We start from the raw sequence: 23,084 nt of genomic DNA on the forward strand, positions 1-23,084 counted from the left end.
TGTTCCTAGTTTTGAAGTTCAGCTACTCTGATATCAAAGATTTACAAATCAGATGCCATAGTTTTGTATTTTTTGAATAGGATTTAGTTTTTTCTTAGATAGTTTGGTATAATAAAACAGTTATTTCAGGATGTAGCTATTTTATTTTTCCCTGACACAAGCTATTTCCCTCTGCTGTGCATCTGGATAAAGTCTCCTCATGAAAAATAAAAATGGCTATATCCCTCAATACTATTAAATAACTGTATATTATTGTCAAGCCTGGGACATTTATGTCAAGAAAGCGAAACATAGCGTTCCTAGATTCTGTTGGTGGCGGCTGCAACATTTACATTCATTCTGTGGTTAAAGTTTTTTTTAGACATTAATAACTTTGTGAAAACTTTATTGAATTTAATGAAATTTGGAGAGAAGATTTTTTTATAATCAAAAGACAGAATCCAGATCAAAATTTGAAAATATTATTTTCATATTTCCATATTTTACTGATTAACATTTAGATTAAGTTTTTTTACAGGTAATATTCAGATTCTGTCAAAGGTTAAAGTTTTTAATAATATCTTCGTCAGACCTCTAAGCATTTTTACTTAATTTGGACATAACCTTTTTTGTCTCATCTGCAACAAATTTGAGACATAGGTGTTGCTTTTATAGCTACTACTTAGTAGATGTCAACAATTCTTAAGTTTTCTACTTAAGTCAGTTGGATAGGAACTACTTGTGGTAGATCAATGATATTTTCTATAAAGTTGCATTACTATCAGTACATATCAGTTTGACGACTATTTTTTAGGCCATGCCTATTAGCTCAGCGACTTTCAATTAACAAGCAATTTTGAATGTTAAGTTATCTGCTTAAGTTAGTTTGATCAGAACTACTTGCGATAAATCAATGATATTCTCTATAATGTTGCATTACTATAGGTACATATCAGTTTGACAACTATTTCGAGGCCCTGACCCAGTAGTTATGGTCCAGTGACTTTCAATTAATTACCAATTTTCAACCTTAGTTTTCTTCTTAAGTTAGTTTAATAGGAATTTCTCATGATAGACAATGATATTTTCTATAAAGTTTCATTACTATCAGAACATCTTAGTTTGTCAACCATTTCTAGGCCCTGTCCCCTAAGTCATGATCCAGCAACTTTCTGTCCATCAGATTGTCTTTTTCTCTATTTTCTGCTGACAGGTGAGACAGCTCTGTGTCAACAGTTTATTATGACCAAAAGTGGGTATCCAGAGCAAAATGATAAAAATATTTTTTTTCTCATTAAACTGTATTTTACTGATAAAAGGACTCAGTTTTTTGTAGTAAACAAGTAAATACAGTCTGGAGTTAAAGTTTGTTACACATCCATTACTTCGTCAAACTTTCATAGAATTTTATAAAACTTTGGCAGAAGCTTTTTTATGAGTATGATGTATGAAGCAAAAAGTAGAAAATATTTTTTTTTTTCATTTTCAGTAATTTATATACTGATAGAAGGACTGATCTTTTTGCAGTTAACATTTACAGTCAGTCTGGGATTAATTTTTTTGACATGATAAGTTTGTAAACCTTCATGGATTGTTATGAAACTAGGACAGAAGCTAATCTTCAAGATCGAGAAAAAGCATTTAAAGAAAAAGTTTGATTTTTTTTATATTCATAATTTTACTGAAAAATGGACGCACTTTTTACAGTTCATATTACACTTTTACACTAACAGCAGCAATTGCAGGTGAGAAACAGGGTTCCATGGAACCCTTTACCAATTATTTATATACTTAGTAAATACAAGAAGATTGTATGTGTAATACAATTAATGGCAATAGTGCTGTATCAGTTATCCGTGATGATATGGATATCAATGATGGTTATAAAGGTTTCATCAAACCCCTTATCTGACTGAGGTCATGTAATTGATATCAGTCACCTCAACTGTTAATCAAAGTACTGAAGTACTGAACATCGGATGACCACAAGTTCTTGAGGATGGTCAAAAGCACTTGTCTCAGAAAAAAACAACATATATCTTTACCTGAAACTGAGGTTAATGTACAGAAATATATTTTTTTCTGAGACAAGTTCGTGCGTGGATGATGAATAAATGACAGGAAATTCAACTTCACCGTAATAACTATTATATTGTAGTGATTTTTCTAAGATTTGATACGAGTAGGCATTTATATTTTCCCGCAAAAACAATTACAGAGTTACCGGTCCTTGCCGGTATTGTCGCAAAACGTTCTTTGAGATATTCTTCCGCATGCTTTAACACAATTTTTCGGTACTTGTGCATTGATATTATCAATGATTTTTTACTTGTATATATATATCTAACTACAAAACATTATCATATTATTTATTTATGTTGTAAACAAAAATATTTTTATCAGCATTCATTGAAGAGATGTTAATTTATATCAAACGATAAGGAATGTTATTTTGCACTCGTTTATGTGCGCATATTTATCATGTTTATAGATCGGTTACAAACCCAAAACTAATTTACATAATGTAAATCTAGGCGATAGCAATACATCGGAATGACCTCAAGGTAATCGCAATGTAAAAATGCTTTATCAAACCCTTAATCTGTATTGCCTCATGTCACGTAAAAAAAACTACTTGAGGTATATGATAAAGTCTATATGATATGACTTTTTCAATGTCAAACATGGTATCAACCCTCAACCAATATAACCACTCGAGGAGAGCTCTTGAGATTATATTGATGTCTTGAGTAAGATATTGGAAAAGCCATGTGATATTCACTATATAATATCACTGCTGGTGAGGACACAGTGCTTATTAACAAATAGATTGTTTTACTTTTAGACCAACAGTCATACAAAGTATAATGTCAAGACATAGTTTTCAGGAAAGATTATTTTATTGTAAGTATGAGTGTTAATATTAACATGGTGTTTGATTGCAACTGACAGAAACCATTTTAATTGCCTCAATGTGGTGAGGGACCTTTGGAGTTCCTATAGTTAGGTCTGAATCTCAGATACTATAAGCTTTAGGTTAACTTTATTTGGTGTAAAGATGATTGTATGGTATACATGTCCATCTGAATTAATGATTTGTCAGCTTTCATTTCTCACCTACTTTGATCCATTCCTTTCTTTTTAATAAATACAGAGAATGAGTGGAAAAATTTTCAGATTGTACATTTAACATATTTAGGTCATAATTTGATATGTATCTTTTATAGCCTTATTAGAAGATCTAGTAAATACAGGTAGACTTGCAGGATCTATCTCTGGTGGGAGACAAGAAAAAGCTTTGTATATACCAAATATCTACTCTAAATCTCAAAATGAATGGGTAGATTCTTTCTATAAACAGAATGGATATTTAGGTAAGTATCAACATGAATTTTTATAGTACAGATAAACTACCATGTTATTAATTCAGTATAGTATACTTTACCTCATATGAAATAAAAAAGATTTGAGATAAATTATAATCAAATAGCAATCCAATCACACAAGATATCCAAAATAGACACTTAAAGGTCACCATACAGTCCCAAAGGATGAGGAAATATCAACATGGTATGTCAAGCTTTGAATCCCTTTGAATTGCTTGAAGGGCAATGTGAGCTTTTCCATCATTGTGGCCATCGTCCGTAAACTTTCATTTCAAAAAACCTCTGAAACTGCTTATTGGATTGAAACCAAAGTTCTAGGATATCAACTACAAAGTTTGTGATTTTCGTCCAGGTTGAACAACCAGCATGGCCGCCTTATCTAGAAATTGAACTTAATGATTCAGAATGTTGATCTATATTGTTCTTTTACCTCAAAACTGTCAGATGACTTTTATAGGAATTATTGCCCTTAAATAACAAATTTGACCATTTTTGCCAATTATCTTGAAATCAAGAAAGATAAAAAAAAAAATAAAAATTGTCATATGACTTCTTATTAGAGTTTTTGCCCTTTAATGATGATGTTTGTCGAGCCTTCGACTTTTGTCGAAAAAGCGAGACATAGCAATCCTACATTCCAGCGGCGGCCGCGGCGTCCACAAATATTCACTCTGTGGTTAAAGTTTTTGAAATTTTAATAACTTTCTTAAACTATCCTGGATTTCTACCAAACTTCGAAAGAAGCTTGTTTATGATCATAAGATAGTATCCAGAAGTAAATTTTGTAAAAAAAAAAATCTTTTTTTCCGTATTTTACTTATAAATGGACTTAGTTTTTCTGCCAGTTAACAATTCATTCACTCTGTGGTTAAAGTTTTTAAAATTTTAACAACTTTCTTAAACTATCCTGGATTTGTACCAAAATTGGACAGAAGCTTGTTTATGATTAAAAGCTAGTATCTAGAAGGAAATTTTGTTAAAATTTTGTTCCATTTTTTCCGTATTTTACTTATAAATGGACTTAGTTTTTCTTCCAGTTAACATTACATACAGACTGCAGTTTTAAGTTTTTAAAACATTTATTAGATTCATAAACTATCATGGATTTTTACCAAACTTGGACAGAAGCTACTTACAATCCAAAGATAGTATAGAGAGGAATATTTTATTAATTTTTTTCCTCATTTTTGTTGAGCCTGCGATTAACAGCAAAAGTAGGCGAGACACTGGGTTCCGTGGAACCCTTACGAATTTTTATCAATTTTTTGCATTTTTGCCTAATATCTTACAAAAATCTCCTCTGAAACTACTTGACCAAATTTAACCAAACTTGGCAACAATCTTTATTTTGGGTATATAGTTTTAAAAATAACCCTGATGATCCCACCTGCAAACCAAGATGGCCAACATGGCTAAAAATAGAATATAGGGGTAAAAAGCAAACTGCCATTCTTTATTGAAGTGATTGCCCTTAAATGAGGATTTTTTTAACACTTTCTTGTGTTTTGAGCAAAAACTAAAGAAGATAGAGAGAAACTAAACAGACAAAATGTCAGCAATACAAGATCAACATTAAAGAGATTTTTGTCAGGAATTCTATTCTCGTCTACAATGAGAGTGTCCTTTGTTGAATATGTACATAGACCTTGGTGAGCGACACAAGCCTCTAGTTTTAGTGTTTGCCTATTATCTTGAAAAGTATAATAATGTAGATACAAATGTAGATAGAAACTTTAAAAAGTAAAAATGATCAACAGGGCAAGCTCTACAAATAGTCAACATGACTGAAATTGTCAGTTAACCCTTTATATAGTTATTGCTCTTTCATGATAATTATACCCCACGCAACGAGTTGCGGAGGGTATAATGTTTTTGACCCGTCCGTCCGTCCATCTGTCCGTCTGTCTGTCCGTCCGTCCGTCTGTCTGTCCGTCCGTCTGTCCGTCCGTCAGTCTGTCAGTCCTGTTTCTTGTCATCGCAACTCCTCTCAAACCACACAACAGAATTTCACGAAACCTTTTTAGATAATAAGGACATACTATGTAGTTGTGCATATCGACAGGAAATTACGGTTCAATTATTATACGACCGCAAAAATTAAAAATTTTTTGGTCGTATATTGGTATGACGTTGGCGTCGTCGTCGTCGTCGTCGTCGTCGTCGTCGTCGTCGTCGTCGTCTGGCGTCGTCCGAAGACACATTGGTTTTCGCACTCTAACTTTAGTTTAAGTTAATGGATCTCCATGAAATTTTACCATAAGGTTCAATACCACGAAAGAAAGGTTGGGATTGATTTTGGGGGTTATGGTACCAACAGTTAAGGAATTAGGGGCCAAAAAGGGGCCAAAAATAAGCATTTTGGAACTTCCAGACAATAACTTGTGTGTAAGTGTATGGATCTCTCTGACATTGTACCACAAGGTTCCATATCACATAGGGAAGGCTGTAATTGATTTTGGGGGTAATTGCCTCAAAATTTTAGGAATTAGGGGCCAAAAAAGGGGCAAAAAACAAGCATTTTTCAAGTTTCATGATAATAACTTGTGTGTAAGTGTATGGATCTTTCTGAAATTGAACTACAAGGTTCCATATCTCAAAGGGAAAGCTGGAATTGAGTTTGGGGGTAATTGCCCGAAACGTTTAGGAATTGGGGGCCAAAAAGGGGCCAAAAATAAGCATTTTTCTAGTTTCCAGACAATAACTTGTGTTCAATTGTATGGATCTCTCTGAAATTGTACTGCAAGATACCATACCACAAAGGGAAGGCTGGGATTGAGTTTGGGGGTGATGAATCATAAGGGGGTTCAAAAAATTTGGGGGGGGGGGGGTTTCTTTTTTTTTCTTTTTTTCCTTTTTTTTTTCTCTTAAAATTTTTCATTTTAAGTTGGTTATTTCTGATTTATATTTAAAAGCAAATAATAATGATATGGTAGGAAATACACACCAAACAGGATGTGTAAATTATTATACAATAAGTATTGTGCAATAGCAATAAATTTTCAATTGCACAGTATTGCACAATAGCAAGAAATCTTCAATTGCACAGTATTGCGCAATAGCAAGAAATCTTCAATTGCACAGTATTGCGCAATAGCAAGAAATATCCAATAGCACAATATTGCGCAATAGCAAGAAATTGTCAATTGTACAGTATTGCGCAATAGCAAGAAATATTCAATTGCACATTATTGTGCAAAAGAATATACTTTGTATAAATTGCTTATTTCTTGATCAATTTCAATGGGGTTTTATTCTTGAATTCTTGGGGTTCTTTAATTTGCTGAATCTAACCATGTATTAAGTTTTTGGATTTTGGGCCCTGTTTTTAAATTGGTCCACATTGAGGTCCAAAGGGTCCAAAATTTAACTTTGTTTGATTTCATCAAAAATTGAATTATTGGGGTTCTGTGATATGCCAAATCTAACCGTGTATTTAGATTCTTAATTTTTGGTTCCGTTTTCAAATTGGTCTACATAAAGGTCCAAAGGGTCCAAAATTAAACTTAGTTTGATTTCAACAAAAATTGAATATATGGGGTTCTTTGATATGCTGAATCTAACCATGTATTTAGATTTTTGATTATGGGCCCAGTTTTCAAGTTGGTCCAAATCGGGGTCCAAAATTAAACTTTATTTGATTTCAACAAAAATTGAATATATGGGGTTCTTTGATATGCTGAATCTAACCATGTATTTAGATTTTTGATTATGGGCCCAGTTTTCAAGTTGGTCCAAATCGGGGTCCAAAATTTAACTTTGTTTGATTTCAACAAAAATTGAATATATGGGGTTCTTTCATATGCTGAATATAACCCTGTATTAAGTTTTTGGATTTTGGGCCCCGTTTTTAAATTGGTCCACATTGAGGTCCAAAGGGTCCAAAATTTAACTTTGTTTGATTTCATCAAAAATTGAATTATTGGGGTTCTTTGATATGCCGAATCTAACCGTGTATTTAGATTCTTAATTTTTGGTTCCGTTTTCAAATTGGTCTACATAAAGGTCCAAAGGGTCCAAAATTAAACTTAGTTTGATTTTAACAAAAATTGAATTTTTAGGGTTCTTTGATATGCTGAATCTAAACATGTGTTTAGATTTTTGATTATGGGCCCAGTTTTCAAGTTGGTCCAAATTGGGGTCCAAAATTAAACTTTGTTTGATTTCAACAAAAATTGAATATATGGGGTTCTTTGATATGCTGAATCTAACCATGTATTTAGATTTTGGATATTGGACCATAATAGGTGAATGTCCAATTTAAAATTTTTAAGTTCTTAGACCACATTCATTCTGTGTCAGAAACCTATGCTGTGTCAAATATTTAATCACAATCCAAATTCAGAGCTGTATCAAGCTTGAATGTTGTGTCCATACTTGCCCCAACTGTTCAGGGTTCGACCTCTGCGGTCGTATCAAGCTGCGCCCTGCGGAGCATTTTATTTTTCTAGGAGTTACGCCCCTTTGAACTTATTTACTTTAATGTACTACTGCAACAGTTTGTCATCGCAACTCCTCTCAAACCACACAACAGAATTTCATGAAACCTTTTCAGATAATAAGGACATACTACGTAGATGTGCATATCGACAGGAAATTACGATTCAATTTTTTTTCCAGGAGTTACTCCCCTTTGAACTTATTTGCTCAATATACTACTGCAACCTTTTGTCATCGCAACTCCTCTCAAACTACACAACAGAATTTCATGAAACCTTTTCAGATAATAAGGACATACTACGTAGATGTGCATATCGACAGGAAATTACGATTCAATTTTTTTTCCAGGAGTTACTCCCCTTTGAACTTATTTGCTCAATATACTACTGCAACCTTTTGTCATCGCAACTCCTCTCAAACTACACAACAGAATTTCATGAAACCTTTTCAGATAATAAGGACATACTACGTAGATGTGCATATCGACAGGAAATTACGATTCAATTTTTTTCTCCAGGAGTTACGCCCCTTTGAACTTATTTGCCTAATATACTACTGCAACCTTTTGTCATCCCAACTCCTCTCAAACCACACAACAGAATTTCATGAAACCTTTTCAGATAATAAGGACATACTACGTAGATGTGCATATCGACAGGAAATTACGATTCAATTTTTTTTCCAGGAGTTAAGCCCCTTTGAACTTATTTGCCCAATATACTACTGCAACCTTTTGTCATCGCAACTCCTCTCAAACCACACAACAGAATTTCATGAAACTGTGTAGATAATAAGGACATACTATGTAGATGTGCATATTGACAGGAAATTATGATTCAATTTTTTTTTCTGATACAATTTTTTTTTCTTACACTTATTTTATTTCTCCAATGACAATGTGGGGACGTGGGGTATGTGAGCGCGCTCACTAAGGTTCTTTCATTTTTACCGAAAAAACTAGCCAATTTTGCAGGTGAGCAACACAGGTTCTTTAGAGCCTTTAAGTTTCATTTTTGCCAATTATTTTTATACGAGTGGTATATTGGTATGACGTTGGCGTCGTTGTCGTCCGAAGACACATTGGTTTTCGCACAATAACTGGAATCTGTGAATGGATCTCTATGAATTTTACCATAAGGTTCAATACCACAAAAAGAAGGTTGGGATTGATTTTGGGAGTTATGCTACCAACAGTTAGGGAATTAGGGGCCAAAAAGGGGCCAAAAATAAGCATTTTTTCTAGTTTCCAGACAATAACTTGTGGACCGGTGTATGGATCTCTCTGAAATTATACCACAAGTTTCCATACCACAAATGGATGGTTAGGATTTGCTTGGGGGGGGGGTTATGGCGCAAACCGTTTAGGTATTAGGGGCAAAAAAAGGGGGAAAAACAAGGGTATCCTGGTTAATAGACAAATACTTTAGTACAAAACACAATTTAAAGCAGTGTAAGTGAGGTAATTCAAATACATTATTTGAATTACCTCCCTTAATTCACACCTGACATTGATCACAAGCTCAGAACTATTATGGTAATGAAATTAATATTCGATGACAACTGTCTTCATTATTTAATTACTTTTCAATCGTCAATTTTGTACTTATGTGAATATATAGAAAACCTTTAAATTTGGGTGTCTGTCAAGCATGGAGATTTTAAAATTTATAAATGCATTGCAAATAAGGCAAAAAATGTTATGCTCTGATACAAATCTAATCCTCACCTTCAGAATCCTGCTAGTAGCAGACAAGAATTTTAGGCAAATTTCAAGAGATAAATGATATTCAATGAATTAGAGTCTTGTCCGCACCTATCCTTACCATCTAAATCTCAAGATATTTTTGTTTACATAAAACTGAATTTTTTCCCCACTTTGATTGGATGCCGTCAAGTGAGGAGCACACGATTTTGACTTCTGATTGGACCCATATGTGAAGGAAATCCCCAACCTGTGTATGCAACTACTTATGTAGTATAATAGCCTAGAATTTCAGTCCACATGATGCAATTATATAACTCATTGCTTAACTATAACAAAATTTCTGCGGGGGACACATGTTCTGGTACACCAAAACTGGTACCTGCCACCTTAGCGATGTCAGAGAAATTTACCATTTAGAGTCATTAAAATCATTTCAATTTTAAACTGTTGCCTTCCCTAAACTGTTCTTGAGCGTTTTTAGAAAAATGGTTAGAAAATTCATGAAGTAAATGTGATGAAACAGTCAATAGAAGTTTGTTGTTGCTATGAATCTATTGTGATTTTGACAATTTGAAAAAAAGGTCACAAACTATTAAGTCATCTCAAAATGACCGAAATTGTGTGAAAAAATTTCCGCTCCTTACTTGCATGGGTCAGCCACATACAGAATGTGGCGGGTTTAAACATATTTAAAGGTGCCAACCCTCCCTGCATGCATTGGTTCAAAACTGTCCTAAACATTAAAACTACAAGAAACTTGTTTCATATGACTTTGAAATGATCAGCAATACTAATTCTACAAATAGGTCAACATAGATGAAATTGTCAGTAAATTCCTTTTGTGAGTAAATGCCATTAAATGAATATTTTTACCCTTTTCTCATCACTTGGCGTCCATTGACCGTCATCTTCGTCCGTCTTTGTTGTCCGTCATTGTTGTCATCAAAGTCTGTTAACTTTTACTAAAATGTTCTCCTCTGAAACTACTGGGCCAAATTTAACCATACTTAAATGCTGATGTTTGTTATTGAATATCTGAGGATGTAATTTGATAGTTTTATGAAACTTTTTAACTTTTGAATTCAAGGACCAAAGAATACCCTTTATCATACCTTCTCTTTTAGCAAAAAATCATTCTGTTTGATGACATTGTTAAGATAAACTATTACCAGAATATATTCTACATAGTTTGATATTTACGCCTATGTGTAGGAACTATTTTGTTTTAAAATATGCACTTCTTTCCAGTATGTTCTTTTTGACCGGGTTCGATTTGGTGGTGTAACATCTTAAAAAGTCTACCCAAATTATTTTGCAAAGAATTCCGCTCTTAAACTTGCTGTGAGGTGAGAGATTTTTTTTGCTCCATGTTGAAAGCCTCACTTGTGACTTTGAGATGAAGAACAGCCTTTTGTGTGTTTAATGCTGTCATGTATTGATTTTGTGTCATGGATGGATACCCCATTTTCATTTTTTTTCTATTAATTGAAAAATAAACTGAAAACCTTTTGATTGCATTCAGTCTGGCATGCTTGGTTTTAAGATTATAAAATGATTTATTCTTTCAGAATATGACTCCTTGATCAGACTTGGAATAGTAGATCCAAAGTCTTATATAAAAAGAAGATTCAAAGGTGAAGCAATGACATATCTTGGAACATGTTGTATAGGAGCTGCTATAAACGACCAAGTAGAGGCTAGTGTGGAGGAAGCTGATACAAATAATACATGGATTGATATAATGGTTTGTATTTTTAATAAAATAAATTTCTGTCTATAATTGTAGGAAGATATGTAGAAATCAATACATGTACAAGTATTCCTCTCCCTGATATTTTGAAATAGTGTTTTTGTCTCCCGTCTGTCTGTCCTTCTGTCAGTCCGGCAAATCAGTTTTCCACACTTTTTATACGCCCGTTTACGGGACGTATTATGGTATACCGTTGTCCGTCCGTCTGTCTGTCGTCAACATGTCGGACATTAACTCAAAAATGCTTTCACCAATTTGCATAAAACTTTGATGAATTGTTTATATCTATTGACGTGAGCTCCCTTTCGTTTTTTATAAAATTTAGATTTCACGTTTTTCGAGTTATGGGGTTTTATTCATTAAAAAAAGGGGGATTTTCCAGTTTTCAGACAATAAGTCAAGAATGCTTTCACTAACATGCAAGAAATTGTGGTGAATTGTTTATATCTATTGACATGAGCTCCTTTTCGATTTTTATAAATTTTAGATTATACGTTTCCGAGTTACAGGGTTTTATTCATAAAAAAAGGGGGGATTTTCCAGTTTTCGGACAAAAACTCAAAAATGCTTTCAGCAATTCTTATGAAACCTTGGTGAATTGTTTGTTTGTATTGATGTAAGCTCCTTTTAGAATTTTATAAATTTTACATTTTACATTTCTGAGTTATGGGGTTTTATTCATTAAAAAAAGGGGTGATTTTCAAGTTTCGGGCAATAACTCAAAAATGCTGTCACCCATTCTCAGGAAACTATGGTGAATTGTTAATATCTATTGATGTAAGCTCCCTTTTTATTTTCATAAATTTCTAATATGACATTGAGAATTAATTGAACTTTATTTGTTTATAGTCTGACAACAGATATACTAAGTATTGCACAACAGCAAGAAATCTTTAAGTGAATATAAATTCAATTCATATAACCAATTTCAAGTTCTTTGACTACATTTATTCAGAAACCTATAATATGTCAAATATTTAATTACAATCCAAATTCAGACCTGAATCAAGCTTGAATATTGTATCCATTTTTGCCCCAACTGTTCAGGGTTGGACCTCTGTGGGCGTATCTAGCTGCGCTCAGCGAAGCAGTTTATTTTCTTCATGCTTGAAGATATTGATTTGATATTTGGCAGATTGTTTTATCATGACAAGTTACAGATCAAGTTCGAATTTTGTTCCGGTCTGATAATTTTGTGCAGAGTTATGGTCCTTAGACTTGGAAAATTCACTCAAATATTCAGTTTTCCGCACTTTTTTTCATCATTCTTAAAGATATTGATTTAATAATTAGTATATTGTTTTATCATGACAAGTTACAGATCAAGTTCGAATTTTGTTCCGGTCTGATGATTTTGTGCAGAGTTATGGTCCTTGGACTTAGAAAATTCACTCAAATAATCAGTTTCCGCACTTTTTTTCGTCATGCTTGAAGATATTGATTTGATAATTGGTATATAGTTTTATCATGACAAGTTACAGACCAAGTTTGAATTTGTTTCGGTTTGATGATTTTTTGCAGAGTTATGGTCCTTGAACTTAGAAAATTCACTTAAATTATCAGTTTTCCGCACTTTTTTTCGTCATGCTTGAAGATATTGACTTGATATTTGTTATATAGTTTACACCATGACAAGTTGTAGATCAAGTAAGCATTTTGGTCCAGTACAATTAATTTTTAACTGGTAGGGGACTATGTATTGCCATGCAATACTCTCAGAATGCTTGTTTTTAAAAGAGTTATGCCCTTGGAAACATTAATTATATGGAAAATTGCATCGTTAGTGCTCTCATTTGTTTAATTCTTGCCAGATTTTTATGAAAATTATATCAAAGGTTCATATTAGCAATGTCTAGGGAAAGTTTCAATAATCAGTGCCGGTTAATTATTCTTAAAAGAGTTATGCCCCTTGGAAACATTAATTATATGGAAAATTGCCTTTTGGCCTCAGCGCTCTAAAAAGTCCAATATTTGCCAGATTTTTATGAAATTTCTATTATAGGTTTATATCATCAATGTCTTTGATGAGTTTGAAAATCAGTGCTGATCAATTATTTTTAAAAGAGTTATGCCTTTGGAAATATTGATTATACGGAAAATTGCATTGTTAGCACTCTCAGAAGTTCAATTCTTGCCAGAAGTTTATGAAACTTATATCAAAGGTTTATACCAGTAATGTCTTTGACACTTTAAAAAATAAGTTCTGATCAAAAATTTTTAACGAGTTATGTCCCTTGGAAATATTAATTATAATGGAAATCACATTGCATTTGCTCTGAAGCCTTCATTTCTCTAAGATATTAATAAAAAATCTTATAGAACAAAAAAAAAGTTTTTAGTTATTGCCCTTGTACCTTGGATAAATAAAATATGTGCAACGCAGGGGCATTGGAACTCTGTTCTTTTATCAATCATTAAACTCTCTCCAAGCTATCTCTTAACAATATATAATTGTGTAGTCTGCATTGCAGAGTATCAACTAGAGATGACAACTACCATTAGGGGAAATAGCATGAGTTAAAAAAACCTGCTCAGATTCCTGATATAAATCTGATTTGCGTAAGAACCCATAACATAACAGGTTATATGGTTATATATATATTTACAACTTGGAATATACTCAGTAAAAAACTTATCTCTGTCTTGTTTCCAAATCACAAAGTAATGATATACTTGTAAGTCATTTTTGCCAATTTCTTGCCATTTGTACATAACCTTACTAGTACTGGAACTGCAATTTTTTACAATTTACATTGTTAGAAATTCAAATTTTATGTATGTGTAGACTTACTCTTTCCAAATTTGTAATCTCAGCATCTCTAATGATACACTTTCCTTATTGTAGCCTTTACTGCCCTCCATATTTAGTACTGACGATGTCAAACAAATTTTAACTGAATGTACAAAGAAGTATCCACACACTGCGATTTGCTGTGATACAATAGTAACCAGTGATAAATTTATACAGAAGTGGAATGAACCATTCAAAGATTTGGTCATCAAAAAGGCTGAAATGGTAAGAAGGGAATATGAATTAAACATTTAAACATGTGTCTATTCCACTAGAAATGCAGTGAATTGTTGTCTTGGGATCATGTTAAACTGGGGGCCTTGATGGCCAAGTGGTCTAAGTAGTCCAACTACTATATCACTAGCCAGTCAACACTGAGGTTGTGAGTTCCAATCCCGCACGGGGCAGGTGCATTTGACTCCAGTCTTAATTGACTAGGATTGTCAGTTTACCTACCGAAGTACAGTGGTTCTCTCCGGCTTCCTCCACCAATAAAAACTGACCACCACGAAATAGCACAATAGTGTTGAAAGTGGCTTTAAACACCATTAATCAATCAATCATGTTAAACTAGAAATGCCTGAATTTTATATTCATTTACTGGTATATCTAATAATTATCATCTCTTGTCTGTAGCCTATACAATCTATTGCCATTACTTGGTGTCTTTCTATGTTGACTGACATTATCTTTGAAAACTTTTCTTCTGAAACCACTGAACCAATTTCAACACAACTTGGCATGAATGATCCATAGGGTATCTAGTCATCGACCGTTAACTTGAGAAAAAAAACATCTCTGAAAATTTTGGGCCAAATTTAACAAAACTTGGTCACAATCTTCATTGGGGTATGTCCTGCCTACCGACATGGCTAAAAACATTTTTGGAGTTTTTGCCTATTATTTTGAAAAGTATAATAGATACAAATGTAGATAGAAACTTTCATACCTGTCAACTGACTTGTATTTTGCGGTTGTGACCCGTGAATTTACCAGCTCACCCGAAATTTTCAATTACCCATCCAGGTCTTCAAATAACCTGGGATTTCATCATATGACCAGTTTTTATACGACCGCAAAAAAATTTTGCGATTGTATATTGGTATGACGTTGGCGTCGTCGTGGTCGTCCGAAGACACATTGGTTTTCGCACTCTAACTTTAGTTTAAGTTAATGGATCTCTATGAAATTTTACCATAAGGTTCAATACCACAAAAGAAAGGTTGGGATTGATTTTGGGGGTTATGGTACCAACAGTTAAGGAATTAGGGGCCAAAAATAAGTACTTTTGTAACTTCCAGACATAACTTGTGTGTTAGTGTATGGATCTCTCTGACATTGTACCACAAGGTTCCATATCACAAAGGGAATGCTGGGATTGATTTTGGGGGTAATTGCCTCAAAATTTTAGGAATGAGGGGCAAAAAAAGGGGAAAAAAACAAGCATTTTTATATGGACAAATACTTTAGTAGAAATCATAATTTAAAGCAGCGTAAGGGAGATAAATCAAATACATCATTTGAATTACCTCCCTTACACTGCTTTTAAATTATGTATAAAGTAATGGTTAATGAACAATTAAGACAATTTAAAACAGTGTAAGGGAGGAAATCCGCATACAACGTTTTGATTACTTCCCTTACACTGCTTTTAAATTATGTTTAAAGAAATGCATATTTATAAAGGAAGACCAGTAAAAATATCTGCAAATGTTGCATCTTTTTTTTTTTTTACAAAAAAATCCATATGAAAGATTTGACACCATATTTTAAATTCTATTATAAAATAGATTAAGTTAGCACTATGGTAAATTAAATTGGGTAATTATGGTTGCAAATTCCATTGGAAATTTGAATTGAAATTATGACCATATCTTGAGGGAAAGAATTTTTTGGGGGAAAAAGGGGGAAGGGGGTAAAAAGAAATTGTGGGGGGTCAATTTTTTCTCATTTCAGATTTCAGAAATTAAAAAGAATTATTCTTCAAATATTTTTTTTTTTCAAATTTCAAATATTGAAAAGTTTCAAGAAGTAATCTTTAATTGCACAGTATGGCGCATTAGATTTGTAAAATATTTGACCACATTTATTTATTTGTTATGCCAAATCTGACCGTGTATTTAGATTTTTTTTTTGGGGTCCAGTTTTCAAATTGGTCTACATTAAGGTCCAAAGGGTCCAAAATTAAACTTAGTTTGATTTTAACAAAAATTGAATATATGGGGTTCTTTGATATGCTGAATCTAAACATGTATTTAGATTTTTGATTTTGGGCCCAGTTTTCAAGTTGGTCCAAATTGGGGTCCAAAATTAAACTTTGTTTGATTTCAACAAAAATTGAATATATGGGGTTCTTTGATATGCTGAATCTACCCATGTATTTAGATTTTTTATTTGTGGGCCCCGCTATCAAATTGGTTCATATTGAGGTCAAAAGGGTCCAAAATTAAACTTGGTTTTATTTCATCAATAATTGAATTACTGGGGTTCTTTGATATGCCAGATCTAACCGTGTATTTAGATTATTTTTTTTGGGTCCAGTTTACAAATTGGTCTACATTAAGGTCCAAAGGGTCCAAAATTAAACTTAGTTTGATTTTAACAAAAATTGAATATATGGGGTTCTTTGATATGCTGAATCTAAGCATGTATTTAGATTTTTGATTTTGGGCCCAGTTTTGAAGTTGGTCCAAATTGGGGTCCAAAATTAAACTTTGTTTGATTTCAACAAAAATTGAATATATGGGGTTCTTTGATATGCTGAATCTACCCATGTATTTAGATTTTTTATTTGTGGGCCTGCTATCAAATTGGTTCATATTGAGGTCAAAAGGGTCCAAAATTAAACTTTGTTTTATTTCATCAAAAATTGAATTATTGGGGTTTTTTGATATGCCAAATCTAACCGTGTATTTAGATTTTTTTTTTGGGGTCCAGTTTTCAAATTGGTCTACATTAAGGTCCAAAGGGTCCAAAATTAAACTTAGTTTGATTTTAACAAAAATTGAATATATGGGGTTCTTTGATATGCTGAATCTAAACATGTATTTAGATTTTTGATTTTGGGCCCAGTTTTCAAGTTGGTCCAAATTGGGGTCCAAAATTAAACTTTGTTTGATTTCAACAAAAATTGAATATATGGGGTTCTTTGATATGCTGAATCTACCCATGTATTTAGATTTTTTATTTGTGGGCCCCGCTATCAAATTGGTTCATATTGAGGTCAAAAGGGTCCAAAATTAAACTTGGTTTTATTTCATCAATAATTGAATTACTGGGGTTCTTTGATATGCCAGATCTAACCGTGTATTTAGAATATTTTTTTTGGGTCCAGTTTACAAATTGGTCTACATTAAGGTCCAAAGGGTCCAAAATTAAACTTAGTTTGATTTTAACAAAAATTGAATATATGGGGTTCTTTGATATGCTGAATCTAAGCATGTATTTAGATTTTTGATTTTGGGCCCAGTTTTGAAGTTGGTCCAAATTGGGGTCCAAAATTAAACTTTGTTTGATTTCAACAAAAATTGAATATATGGGGTTCTTTGATATGCTGAATCTACCCATGTATTTAGATTTTTTTATTTGTGGGCCTGCTATCAAATTGGTTCATATTGAGGTCAAAAGGGTCCAAATTTAAACTTTGTTTTATTTCATCAAAAATTGAATTATTGGGGTTTTTTGATATGCCAAATCTAACCGTGTATTTAGATTTTTAATTTTGGGTCCAGTTTTCAAATTGGTCTACATTAAGGTCCAAAGGGTCCAAAATTAAACTTAGTTTGATTTTAACAAAAATTGAATATATGGGGTTCTTTGATATGCTGAATCTAAACATGTATTTAGATTTTTGATTTTGGGCTCAGTTTTCAAGTTGGTCCAAATTGAGGTCCAAAATTAAACTTTGTTTGATTTCAACAAAAATTGAATATATGGGGTTCTTTGATATGCTGAATCTACCCATGTATTTAGATTTTTTATTTGTGGGCCCCGCTATCAAATTGGTTCATATTGAGGTCAAAAGGGTCCAAAATTAAACTTTGTTTTATTTCATCAATAATTGAATTACTGGGGTTCTTTGATATGCCAAATCTAACTGTGTATTTAGATTTTTAATTTTGGGTCCCGTTTTTTTAAATTAGTCTACATTAAGGTCCAAAGGGTCCAAAATTGAACTAAGTTTGATTTTAACAAAAATTGAATTCTTGGGGTTCTTTGATATGCTGATTATGGGCCCAGTTTTCAAGTTTGTCCAAATTGGGGTCCAAAATTAAACTTTGTTTGATTTCAACAAAAATTGAATATATGGGGTTCTTTGATATGCTGAATCTACCCATGTATTTAGATTTTTTATTTGTGGGCCCCGCTATCAAATTGGTTCATATTGAGGTCAAAAGGGTCCAAAATTAAACTTTGTTTTATTTCATCAATAATTGAATTACTAGGGTTCTTTGATATGCCAAATCTAACTGTGTATTTAGATTTTTAATTTTGGGTCCCGTTTTTTTAAATTAGTCTACATTAAGGTCCAAAGGGTCCAAAATTAAACTAAGTTTGATTTTAACAAAAATTGAATTCTTGGGGTTCTTTGATATGCTGATTATGGGCCCAGTTTTCAAGTTTGTCCAAATTGGGGTCCAAAATTAAACTTTGTTTGATTTCAACAAAAATTGAATATATGGGGGTTCTTTGATATGCTGAATCTACCCATGTATTTAGATTTTTTATTTGTGGGCCCCGCTATCAAATTGGTTCATATTGAGGTCAAAAGGGTCCAAAATTAAACTTTGTTTTATTTCATCAATAATTGAATTACTGGGGTTCTTTGATATGCCAAATCTAACTGTGTATTTAGATTTTTAATTTTGGGTCCCGTTTTTTTAAATTAGTCTACATTAAGGTCCAAAGGGTCCAAAATTAAACTAAGTTTGATTTTCACAAAAATTGAATTCTTGGGGTTCTTTGATATGCTGATTATGGGCCCAGTTTTCAAGTTGGTCCAAGTTGGGGTCCAAAATTAAACTTTGTTTGATTTCAATAAAAATTGAATATATGGGGTTCTTTGATATGCTGAATCTAACCATGTATTTTGATTTTTGGGCCCCATTATCAAATTGGTCCACATTGAGGTCAAAAGGGTCCAAAATGAAACTTTGTTTGATTTCATCAAAAATTGAATTCTTTGGATTCTTTGGATTCTTTGATATGCTGAATCTAACGATGTATTTAGATTTTGGATATTGGACCATAATAGTTGAATTGAAAAATTTTAAGTTCTTAGACCACATTCATTCCGTGTCAGAAACCTATGCTGTGTCAAATATTTAATCACAATCCAAATTCAGAGCTGTATCAAACTTGAATGTTGTGTCCATACTTTGCCCAACTGTTCAGGGTTCGACCTCTGCGGTCGTATCAAGCTGCGCCCAGTGGAGCATTTTATTACTCGTAAGCTAGTGCCATATCAAAATTCTTCCTGGACAGGAAGTTCAATAATTTGCTCTTAATTGAAGGATTTTGACACTCTTTTGATTGAAAGGTAATCACAATTCGCTAATTATCTTGTTAATTGTACCCAAGAAAGGTTGAAGCCAGTTAAGCTTGATATAAAATTTTATGTCCTGTATTATAAAATTTGCTGTTTGCAAATATCAATTATCCTTTTAAAATCATTTTAAATCAATTTGACCCTCTTTATACATATTTGTTGCAGAGATATAAGTCCCTTAACTATTTTTAACCATTTTTTTTTGTGGTCTACAAAATTAATGAGCACAGAATGTAAACAACTCTCAGTCATGGTCTATTGACTTTGAAACTATTGCTTAGTTTACATGTATTAGTTTGTAATTAGGTCAGTTAAAGGGGAACCATTAGTGGTAGGTTAATGATATTTGGTAAGTAGTCGCACATCTCATTTCCATGGAAATTATTTGGCCCCACTCCCTCAGTCATGGTCTATTGACTTTGAAACTATTGATCAGTTTACATGTAGTTGTTTGTGATAAGGTCTGTTAAAGGGGAACCACTAGTGGTGGATCAATAATATTTAGTATGCAGTTGTATAAGCATTAGCACATCTCATTTCCATGGAAATTATTTGGCCCCACTCCTGCAGTCATGGTCTATTGACTTTGAAACTATTGCTTAGTTTACATGTATTAGTTTGTGATTAGGTCAGTTAAAGGGGAACCATTAATGGTGGATCAATGATATTTGGTATGCAGTTGTATAAGCATTGGCACATCTCATTTCCATGTAGATTATTTTGCCCTTCCCCTCAGTCATAGTCTATTGACTTTGAAACTTTTGCTTAGTTCACTTGTACTAGTTTGTGATTAGGTCTGTTTAATGGGAACCATTAGTGGTAGGTCAATGATAATTAGTATGCAGACATATTATCATTGGCACATCTCATTTCTAGAGATTGTTTGCCTTTTTAATTCAAACTTTCGCATTACACCATCAAAATTACCAAACGCGAGACATTTCTCTGTGTCAACAGTTGATTACCATTTTTTTTTAGCTCACCATTCTGAACGGTGTGCTTTTGCCATCACTTGGCGTCTGTTGTCGTCCGGCATCGTCGTCTGTCCCGTGTAAACTATTTCAAACATCTTCTCCTCTGAAACTACTTAACCAATTCCAACCAAACTTAAGCTAAATGATCCTTAGGGTATCTATAATAAAGGTAATGTTTTATTTTCTGTTTCATCAAAAAACATGGCCGCCATGGCTAAAAATAGAACATAGGGGTAAAATGCAGTTTTTGGTTTATATCTCAAAAACCAAAGCATTTAGAGCAAATCTGACATAGGATAAAAATGTTCATTAGGTCAAGTTCTATCAGCCCTGAAATTTTCAGATGAATCTAACAACCCATTGTTGGGTTGCTGCCACTAAATTGGTAATTATAAGGAAATTTTGCAGTTTTTATACAACTGCAAAAAAATTTTTGTGGTCGTATATTGGTATGACGTTGGCGTCGTCGTCGTCGTCGTCGTCCGAAGACACATTAGTTTTCGCACTCTAATTTTAGTTTAAGTGAATGGATCTCAATGAAATTTTACCATAAGGTTCAATACCACAAAAGGAAGGTGGGGATTGATTTTGGGGGTTATGGTACCCACAGTTTAGGAATAAGGGGCCAAAAATAAGCATTTTTGTAACTTCCAGACAAAACTTGTGTGTAAGTGTATGGATCTCTCTGACATTGTACCACAAGGTTCCATATCACAAAGGGAATGCTGGGATTGATATTTGGGGTAATTGTGTCCAAATTTTAGGAATTAGGGGCCAAAAAGGGGCAAAAAACAAGCATTTTTCTAGTTTCATGACAATAACTTGTGTGTAAGTGTATGGATCTCTCTGACATTGTATCACAAGGTTCCATATCACAAAGGGAATGCTGGGATTGATTTTGGGGGTAATTGCCTTAAACGTTTAGGAATTTGGGGCCAAAAAGGGGCCAAAAAACAAGCATTTTTCTAGTTTCCAGACAATAACTTGTGTTCAAGTGTTTGGATCTCTCTGAAATTGTACTGCAGGGTACCATACCACAAAGGGAAGGCTGGGATTGAGTTTGGGGGTGATGAATCATAAAGGGGTTCAAAAATTTGGGAGTGGATTTATTTTCCTTTTTTTTCTTTAAAATTTTCCATTTTAAATTGGTTATTTCTGATTTATATATAAAAGCAAATAATAATGATATGGTTTGAATAGGTAAATTTAAAATTTTTAAGTTCTTAGACCACATTCATTCTGTGTCAGAAACCTATGCTGTGTCAAATATTTAATCACAATCCAAATTCAGTGCTGTATCAAGCTTGAATGTTGTGTCCATACTTGCCCCAACTTTTCAGGGTTGGACCTCTGGGGTTGTATCAAGCTGTGCCCAGCAGGAGCATTTTATTAGGTTATTGCCCCTGAATTAATGATTTTAATGAAAATTTGCATTTTTCGGTTATTATCTTGAATATTATTATAGATAAAGATAAACTGTAAACAGCAAAAATGTTCAAACAAAGTAAGATCTACAAATAAGTTTATATGACCAAAATTGTCAATTGACCCCTTAAGGAGTAATTGTCCTTTAAAGACAATTTTTCACAATTTGTTCACCTAATCTAGTTTGCTTACTTTAAAATTTTTTATAAATTTCTCCTTTGAAACTGCTGAATCAATTTCAGCCAATCTTGGGCTGAATGAGTTTCAGAGTATCTTGTATAAATTTTTTATTTTATTTCCTTGTACGTCAAGAAACATCGCCACTATGGCTTAAATGGAACAAAGGGGTAAAATGCATTTTTTTGCTTTTGAAGAAAATATGACAGAAACAAAGAACATTTAAATGGCATTTTTAAGCCACTCATTACTATATATTGAAAAGCAAAAATAATCATTGATGAAAGATTTAAGCAAAAAATTACAGGTGAGCGATTCAGGCTCTTGATAGCCTCTTGTTTAGTTTTTGCCTATTATTTTGAAAAGTATAATAGATACAAATGTAGATAGAAACTTTCATACCTGTCAACTGACCCATATTTCGTGAGTGTGACCGGTGAATTTACCAGCTCACCTGAAATTTTCAATTACCCATCAAGGTCTTCAAATAACCTGGGATTTCATCATATGACCAGTTTTCATACGACTGCAAAAAATTTTGCAGTCGTATATTGGTATCACTTTGTCGTCAGCATCGTCTGAAGACATTTGGTTTCCGGACAATAACTTTAGTAAATGTAAATAGAAAACTATGAAATTTAAAAACAAGGTTTATAACCACAAAAGGAAGGTTGGGATTGATTTTAGGGGGTTATAATCCTAACAGTTTAGGAATTAGGGGCCAAAAAGGGGCCCAAATAAGCATTTTTCTAGTTTCCAGACAATAACTTGTGGAACAGTGTATGGATCTCTCTGAAATTATACCACAAGTTTCCATATCACAAAGAAATGGTTAGGATTGGCTTTGGGAGGTTATGGCTCAAACCGTTTAGGAATTAGGGGCAAAAAAGGGGGAAAACAAGGGTTTCCTGG

General features: G+C 33.1%; 1 protein-coding gene across 1 annotated transcript in view; it reads left to right on the forward strand.

The window, feature by feature from the left end:
- The window catches only part of LOC127724653 (E3 UFM1-protein ligase 1-like), a 244,588-nt gene that overhangs the window by 109,981 nt on the left and 111,523 nt on the right, over positions 1-23,084 (forward strand). The window contains exons 6-9 of the mRNA XM_052231683.1: positions 2,825-2,883; positions 3,207-3,353; positions 11,076-11,251; positions 14,103-14,273. Coding sequence (XP_052087643.1) covers positions 2,825-2,883; positions 3,207-3,353; positions 11,076-11,251; positions 14,103-14,273 — 553 coding nt within the window. The remainder of the gene's footprint in view (positions 1-2,824; positions 2,884-3,206; positions 3,354-11,075; positions 11,252-14,102; positions 14,274-23,084) is intronic.

The sequence above is a fragment of the Mytilus californianus genome, unplaced genomic scaffold (genome assembly GCF_021869535.1).
Source record: "Mytilus californianus isolate M0D057914Y unplaced genomic scaffold, xbMytCali1.0.p SCAF_14, whole genome shotgun sequence".
NCBI classification, from domain to species: domain Eukaryota; kingdom Metazoa; phylum Mollusca; class Bivalvia; order Mytilida; family Mytilidae; genus Mytilus; species Mytilus californianus.